An 8,563-nucleotide genomic window follows, 5' to 3' on the forward strand; every position below is an offset into this window, starting at 1 on the left:
TCCTGAGATTGAAAAACCTCAAAGCGCCGAGGGGGAAAATGTCGTCTTAAGTGAGGATATTGACCCCCGAATAGGCGAGGACAGATCCGAGCTCCAGGCTATTGAGGAGCTCGAGGAGGTGAACATTGATCCGCAGAATCCGTCGCGGATGGTCAAGCTCGGGAAAAACCTCTGCGGCAAGAGGAAGGCGGAGCTGACTATGTTTCTACGGGATAACTTAGACGTATTCGCATGGTCGCACGAGGACATGGTGGGGATTAGCTCGAGTGTTATCATGCACACACTTCATCTGGATAAAAGAATTCCCGCCAAGTCTCAGAAGCAAAGACGTTTAGGAACAACCCGGGCTGAAGCCCTAGAAGAAGAAGTAGCCTGGCTAAAAAATTTTGGCTTTATCCGAGAAGCCAAGTTTCTAGTCTGGGTCGCAAACCCCGTGCTAGTTCCAAAGCCTAACGGGAAATGGCGGACCTGCATCGATTTCTCCGACCTGAATAAAGCCTACCCCAAGGATTGTTTTCCATTGCCAAGGATTGACCAGTTGGTGGATGCCACGGCGGGGCACGAGCTCATGTCCTTTATGGACGCGTACTCAGGCTACAATCAGATCGTGATGAATCCGGCGGACCAGGAACACACTAGCTTCATGACCCCGACTAATGTCTACTGTTACAAGGTCATGCCGTTCGGTCTGAAGAACGCCGGAGCTACCTACCAAAGGCTAGTAAATAGAATGTTCGCGGACCAGATCGGAAAAAACATGGAAGTGTACGTTGATGACATGCTAGTCAAGTCAAAGACTGCCGATAACCATGTTTCCGACCTGGAAGAATGTTTTAAGATACTACGGGAATATGGCATGAGGCTCAATCCACAGAAATGCATTTTTGGAGTCGCGTTAGGGAAATTCCTGGGGTTCATAGTCAATACACGAGGAATCGAGGCAAACCCCGACAAGATCAGATCATTGCTCGAGCTTCCTTCGCCCAGGTCGCGGAAAAATGTCCAAGGCCTGACAGGAAGAGTGGCAGCCCTCAACCGGTTTATTTCCAAGTCCACCGATAAGTGTTTGCCCTTCTACAACCAGCTTCGAGGAAACAAGAAATTTGAATGGACAGTAGAATGCGAAAGCGCATTCCTCAACTTGAAGGCACATCTGGCTGAGCCGCCCGTGCTATCCAAACCCAAGGCAGGAGAGCCTCTTTTTCTCTACCTGGCTGTCACTGAGGATGCAGCTAGTGCCGGGCTGGTACGAGAAGAGGATCAAGTTCAGAAGTCAGTCTACTACATCAGTAAGAGACTTTCGGGGCGGAATCCCGATACCCATTGATGGAAAAATTGGCGTTCTGCCTTATCACGGCCTCGAGAAAGCTCAGGCCGTACTTCCAGTCCAACTCAATACACGTCATGACCGATCAACCTCTAAGGCAGGTTTTGCAAAAACTTGAAGCATCGGGACGTTTGTTAAAATGGGCAGTCGAACTCAGTCAGTTCGAGATTTTATACACTCCGCGAACTGCTATAAAAAGTCAGGCCCTGGCTGATTTTGTGGCAGAGTGCGCGGGATTCCAGGAGGATCCAGCAGAGGACTCACCCCGGGCCACCTCGCCCCAATCGTTGTGGAGGATCTTTGTGGACGGTTCATCAAACGAAAGCGGCTCCGGGGCTGGAATCATTTTGATATCCCCTGAGGGACATAGATTCCACTCGGCTTTGAGATTCGGATTCAAAGCCTCCAATAACGAGGCCGAATATGAAGCTTTGCTGGCAGGACTGAGGATAGCCCAGGAGTTGAAGGCGAGCTCCGTCCAGTGCTTCAATGACTCCCAGCTCGTGGTAAACCAGGTTCTGGGCGAATATCAAGCACGAGGACCCAAGATGGCCGCCTATCTGGCAAAGGTGAAATCTGAGTTGTCCGCATTTGAGCGAGGATCGATCGAACATATACCTCGGGAACAGAACACTAATGCAGATGCTCTTGCCAAGCTCGCCACCTCCGGAGAGACGGAGACCTTGGGGTTGGTACCAGTAGAATTCCTGGAAAAACCAAGTATAGAAGGAGCCAGGACGGAGGTCGAGATGATCGACGCCAGGGCGACCTGGATAACCCCCATCCTTGAATATCTCGTCAAGGGCAAGCTGCCTGAAGGACGTAACGAGGCACGGTGAGTCCTGTATCAAGCTCCTAGATATACGATAGTTGATGGTGTGTTGTATCGACGTGGGCACTCCCTACCTCTCCTCCGGTGAGTTCTTCCAAGTGAAGCAAAGGCCATCCTGCAGGAAGTGCACGAAGGATTTTGCGGAGACCACACTGGGGGGCAGAGCTTGGCCTTAAAGGTTCTCAGGCAAGGGTATTACTGGCCAACTCTGTCCAAAGACTTGATCTCATACGTGAAGAAGTGCGACAAGTGCCAGCGATTCGCTGCAGTTGCCCGAGCTCCTCCAGTCAAGCTGAAGATGATCTCGTCCCCATGGCCGTTTGCCGTTTGGGGGATAGACTTGGTTGGCGCCCTCCCCACTGGAAAAGGCGGGGTTCGTTATGCTGTGGTAGCCATCGACTACTTTACCAAGTGGGCTGAGGCAGAGCCGTTGGCAACGATAACGTCCAAAAAGGTGCTTGACTTCGTGGTTAAAAGCATCATCTGTCGATTCGGCCTGCCCAAGAAAATCGTCTCCGATAACGGCACTCAGTTCGACAGCGACCTGTTCACCGAGTTTTGTGAAAGGCATGGAATTATAAAAAGTTTTTCCTCCGTGGCCTATCCTCAGGCTAATGGCCAGGTTGAAGCTGTCAACAAGACCCTAAAGGCGAGCCTCAAGAAGAGATTAGATGAAGTGAAGGGGGTCTGGCCAGAACAGCTCCCCCAGGTCCTATGGGCTTACCGGACTTCGCATCGGACTCCTACGGGTCATACTCCCTTTTCCCTAACCTTTGGGAGTGAGGCCGTCCTCCCCGTGGAAATTAAGGTTCTTTCGCATAGAGTCCAGTCTTACGACCAAGATCGAAACCATGAGCTCCTGCGCCATTCCCTCGATCTGGTTGATGAAAGGCGAGAGGATTCGCAACTCCAGCTCGCCCATTATCAGCAGAAAATCACTCGCTACTTCAACACCAAGGTCAAAAAATGCGCCTTTAGCGTGGGCGACTTGGTCCTAAGGAGAGTTTTCCTCACCGGTAAAGATCCTAAAGATGGAGTTTTGGGACCAAACTGGGAAGGACCATACCAGGTCATCGAAGTCATCAAGGAGGGAACTTATAATCTAGCTCGACTTGATGGAGGGGCGGTCCCGCAAACTTGGAACGCCATCCACTTAAAGAAATATTATCAATGATTCACTTGTAAGGTTTGGAAGGCCACTTTTTATGTATTAATGAAAAATCAACTTTTTAGGCATATTTGCAAGTGTAATATAAAGTAACCACGAAAGACCCTTTCCCAGTTACTTGGGGGGCATATGGTACCTGGATATAACCAGGTCTCCTTAATGACTTAGAATTTGATTCATATCGATTGACCGTTGTTTTCTTGAAAACGCGAGATATTGATAAGGGTTAACGATAACTAAGTCCTATCCTGGTTTTAACCGGGTCATAAAACTTAGAAGTTGATTTAAATCTATTGATCGTTGTTCTTCTTAAAGAGCTCGAGATATGGATAAAAGTTAACGCGAATTAAGTTTTCAAATTAAGTTCCTGGTTTTAACCAGGTCATAAAACTTAGAAGTTGATTTAAATCTATTGATCGTTGTTCTTCTTAAAGAGCTTGAGATATGGATAAAAGTTAACGCGAACTAAGTTTTCAAATTAAGTTCCTGGTTTTAATCAGGTCATAAAACTTAGAAGTTGATTTAAATCTATTGATCGTTGTTCTCCTTAAAGAGCTCGAGATATGGATAAAAGTTAACGCGAACTAAGTTTTCAAATTAAGTTCCTGGTTTTAACCGGGTCATAAAACTTAGAAGTTGATTTAAATCCATTGATCGTTGTTCTCCTTAAAGAGCTCGAGATATGGATAAAAGTTAACGCGAACTAAGTTTTCAAATTAAGTTCCTGGTCCTAACCAGGTCATAAAACTTAGAAGTTGATTTAAATCTATTGATCGTTGTTCTCCTTAAAGATCTCGAGATATGGATAAAAGTTAACGCGAACTAAGTTTTCAAATTAAGTTCCTGGTTTTAACCGGGTCATAAAACTTAGAAGTTGATTTAAATCTATTGATCATTCTTCTTCTTAAAGAGGTCGAGATATGGATAAAGATCATCATAAACTAAGTTTTTCAAAAGATTGTAACCGAAATACGTAAAGGCAAAAAAGAGAAGATCAATTAAAAGCGTTAAAGCAAATTGTCTCGAGGTGAAAGCACCTCATGCAAAGGATACATAAAAAAAAAGAAGGAAAGAGTGTTATATTGGGGGTGCACAAGAAAAGAAACGCCCTAAGCTCCGCCAGGTGGTCCCTTGGAGGTCGCCGTCTCGCCTTGCTCAGCTGCGCCAGAACCATCCCCGGTCTCCGAGGGCGCCTCTTTATCAAGGCGAGCTTGGAACTTCACCAGCAAGCGTGCCCAGAGACTAGCCGACATGAAAGAAAAGTCTGCGTCTGGATTGTAGACCCAGCAATGGTAGAACAGATCTTCCATGGACTTTTCTGAAGTTGTCCGCTCGACCTCCAGGGCATCCTGGACCTCAGTCTTCGCAGCGTCTAGGTCCGTCTTCGAGGTGGCAAGGGAGGACTCGCGCTCTTGGATCTCCGAACGGGATTTCTCCAACTCAACCTGAGAGGCCGCCAAGGCATCCTTGGCCGCTTGCAGGGTAGTCTGATGCTCGTCCCTCATGTCCCCGAGCTGAGTTTTGGTCCTGACGATGCTCCGGTGAAGGGCGACAACGCTCTGCAAAGACGGAAAGACAATTGCCTTAGGAAAAAGCAGGGCAAAGAATAACAAAGTAAAAAAAAAAAAAACCACAAAAGTTAAGGTTGGCTTACCGTCATGGCCATGCCTAGTGAAGACTCCAGCACGCCCACCGGGCTCATTGTCTCGATGGCCCGGAGCTCCTTCTCGGTGAACTTGTATATATGGTTGACGGCGTAGTTCGCCGACTCATACACCGTTCCCCGAAAGGCCTCGGGGATCTTCTCCAGGTCCTGGGGATTGACTGGTATGCGCACATCGGAGGATACGATGGCCGAAGTCCCGACCTCCGTTACTGCGTCCCGGGCGACGAATGGAGCTCGCGGAGCCGCTGGAGGCATATTGCTTCCCCCTGTAGCAGGAGGAACCGCTCCCGCAACCTGTGAAGCTAGGGCTTGATCCTTCTCCTTTGCAGGAAACTTGGTGGGGGTCCCGGCGGCGTTCTTGGACGTCCGGAGCCTTTTCATTCTTGGCCCAGCTGAGGGGTTCCCCCCGAAGACCGCACCTCGCAGGCTCTCCTCGGGCTGAGACATCTCGTCTGTCAAAACAAAAGCATGGTTAGTAAGAGTTAGCAACCATACAGATACAAAAACTAAGAGGTAAAAAGTATATGAATACTAAGGGAATCCTACCCCCCGAGCTCGGGGAAGAATCTAAGTCGATTACTTCCCGAGCTGGCGCAAGTTCTGGGCCCGAGTCTGACTCGGAGCTAGATTCGTCTACATACTGCCTAAGCCCCGGAGCTACGTCACCCCTCCGGAGTGATGGCCATGTTCGAAGGTTGGTCCCATACTCCTCGAATAGGATCGACCTAAAGGCTAGGGTGTTATCTACTAATACGGTACCCCTAGGTCGGCTATCTTGGTAATCCAGCACAAGCCGGTCGACGCAATAGAGCAAGGTCGTGTTCAGGTCCGGATCCCTTCGGTGACGATGGACGATCTGCCTAGGATTGAACCTAGCCAGCCGGGGGTCTGCTGTGGCCCTATCTAGACTCCTAAACAAGTAAGGGTTACCTTGGCCAGAAGGACCCGCGGCTGCTCCGGATTGGATCCTCTCCTCGCCCGTCACCGGGACGACCTCCAAGGTCCGCTTCCTATTCCTCACGAGCGAAACTTTGTCGCCCTCGTCCTCCTCATCTTCGTCTTCCGCGATCTCCTCCACGACGATGGGTCTGGTGTCGCGAGCTGGGGGAAGCCCCCGGGGCCTCCTGAGGTTTAAAGTCTGATTCGGGAAAATCAGCTTGTAGGCTATCATCGTCTCGTCTGTTACGAGCACGCGATAATCCTTCTCGCTGGGGGGCAAGCCCGCCAGCGTCTCGTATTGGGCCCCGAGGGTCACAGATTTCTCTGTCCTCGCGAAGATGGCTGCAGAAATAGCCTAAGTCAGAAAGGGGTACGGGAGGAGCTAAAACGACACTTAACTTACGAGCTAAGGAGAAAAGATACTTACGAGGACGATTGAAGTAGTGGAGCTCGCAATTCCTGAACCCCGTCGACATGAAGAATTGATCCTTGAAGTCGTTGGGGTAGCTGGGCAGCTCGATGACCGCAGCCGTATTGGGGAATCGGGTTAAGTAGTAAAACTCGTCGCCTCGCCCCCGCTGGTCCGGGCTGGCTTTGAGGCAGAAAAAATATAAAATGTCCGCAGGAGTGGGGACCTCCCACTCATGCTTCTGAAACAAATACTTCAACCCTGCCAGCAAGCGGTAGGAGTTGGGCGGGAGCTGAAACGGTGCCAACCTCACATAATTAAGGAAATCAGCAAAATACTGATGCAGTGGGAGGAAGGCCCCCGCCTTAAAATGTTCGCCGCTCCAGGCCGCGAACGATTCGTCGAGCGACGCACAGCTCCGCTCGCCATCTGCAGCAGGTCGGGCCACCACAGACGCCTTCCTTAGCACGATGTTGTGGGAAAGGAAGATCTTGTTGATCTTCACCTGGTCGGTCATTTTTGAGACGATCCTCTCCGCCTCAAAAAATGCATCAGGAGTCACCTCGAGCTCCTTCTCCACTGCCGGCCCAAAGCAGGGGATCGGGGAGTCCGGCATCACCGCTTTGCCTTTGTCCTGCTGGGAGGCCGAGCTTCCGACGGTCTTCTGTGGGGCATTCCTTTTTGGTGCCATCTGGTCGCCTAACGAACAAAAGAAAACATTTCAGAAAAGGCGACCCAAGCGTGAGGGAAAAATCAAATGTTACTTGCACGAGCTGAGGTAAGCCCAGCCCGTGGAGAGTGAGACCACGCGGTTCTATGAACACGCGCCTGTGCTCCCAACAGATCCCCAATTACTCGGAATTCGTGTGTCAGGAGGGTCAGGATAGAATTTGCCTTGGGGGGAAAGTTTCAGTAGGCAAAAATTGCAAAACCGCCTGTGAGGCGTGTTCCCTAAGCTACCCGGTTTTGCACCCCAAAGTTCCAAAACTCCTACCCAGAAATGTTCCCCAGAAAAAAGCATCCTGAGAACCATACTCTTAAGTGATTTCCTACAGCAAAGATACCCTAACCTAAAAGGGCTTTCACCCTCCGTATCCACAAAACCCAGTAAACCCTTGCATGCGGCTACAGTAAATTTTTTACCTAAGCTACAGTGACATATATTTTCAAAACGCACATGGTCAGGAAACTTATAGTGTTTGGCTGAAAGGTGGGTGAAGGTGTCGCCTTGGTGAAAGATGCGTCGGTGTGTTGGCTTCCAAAGCTTTGAAGAAATCCGTGCGTCTGAGCTTCTTGAACGCTGAAAGTAGCAGCCACAGAGAAGAGGGTTTGTTCTTTTGAAATGAAGAGAGAAGGAGGAGAGAAGTTTGGAAAAATTTCGAATGAAAGGGTGGCCCATGCGTAGGGTGGCCACCCCCTTTATATACGTGAAGGATCACGCATAGATGGCCATTGGATGACCCTGGTGAGGGATCCAAGACCCTCCACTCGAAATACGAAACGACGGCTGGGCATAGGCTAAGCCATTAAATGCGGTTCTCGTAAGACGTACCGTCACCAACCACGATGTTCCACGTATCAGGCGCCTGCGTAAGAGGTGGGATGTGAAGAGTTCATGGGGAAGCCTACAAGCCCCTACTGTGGTCCAATACGACGTGGCGTACCACGAGCAGGAGCTTGGGGGGCAGATGTACGCCCTGGATTTCCTACGGGCTGATTAGCAAGCCGAGCTGCGGCCTAACCATGATTACCTCATGAACAACCCCAACACCGGAGCTTCTGTCTCGGGGTCGTACCTCCTTAGCTCGGGAAGACCCCAAGGGCTCGCCAAGATTGTCCAAGGCTGGGGGAAGGACTCTGAAGGCCGAAGGTCGAGTCAAGTATGCAGCTCGTGGTACGAGCTAGATAGGGAGGCTATGACCCTTTGTAAAGTCTATACACGCAAGGTAAACGTGCATATATCAGACATCACGTGTCTGATATCCCCCTGACTTCTCGGACACGCAGCAGGAACGTGTGTATTCAGACACCCACGACTGGGTTGGGCCGTGCGGCCCATTATCTCCTTACCTACTGATTTAACCACACTTATGTGTCAGGTTTAAGAATTAATCATGAATGTCACAGAGTTGATACGATAGGTAAGAGGGTCACGGGATGACCTTCTTACCAACTCCCAGGTGCCTTCTCCTATAAATATGGAGACCCTGTGAGTAAATAGA

General features: G+C 49.9%; 1 protein-coding gene across 1 annotated transcript; it reads right to left on the reverse strand.

Annotated features, from left to right (window-relative positions):
* Positions 1 to 4,430: 4,430 nt before the first annotated feature.
* LOC133816381 (uncharacterized) lies at positions 4,431 to 5,505 on the reverse strand. The gene is made up of 2 exons (XM_062248910.1): positions 4,982 to 5,505; positions 4,431 to 4,886 (listed from the first exon to the last, which is right to left on the reverse strand). Exons 1-2 carry the CDS (start codon positions 5,438 to 5,440, stop codon positions 4,437 to 4,439), a joined length of 909 nt encoding a protein of 302 aa, XP_062104894.1. The 5' UTR covers positions 5,441 to 5,505; the 3' UTR covers positions 4,431 to 4,436.
* Positions 5,506 to 8,563: the final 3,058 nt, after the last annotated feature.

The sequence above is a fragment of the Humulus lupulus genome, chromosome 2 (assembly GCF_963169125.1).
Source record: "Humulus lupulus chromosome 2, drHumLupu1.1, whole genome shotgun sequence".
NCBI lineage: Eukaryota > Viridiplantae > Streptophyta > Magnoliopsida > Rosales > Cannabaceae > Humulus > Humulus lupulus.

Excerpts from the sequence above, each read along its gene's own strand:
- LOC133816381 (XM_062248910.1), bottom strand. The coding sequence starts at position 5,440 with ATGTCTCAGCCCGAGGAGAGCCTGCGAGGTGCGGTCTTCGGGGGGAAC. Across the intron at positions 4,887-4,981 it reads CACTAGGCATGGCCATGACG|AGCGTTGTCGCCCTTCACCG; the intron begins GTAAGCCAACCT and ends CCGTCTTTGCAG.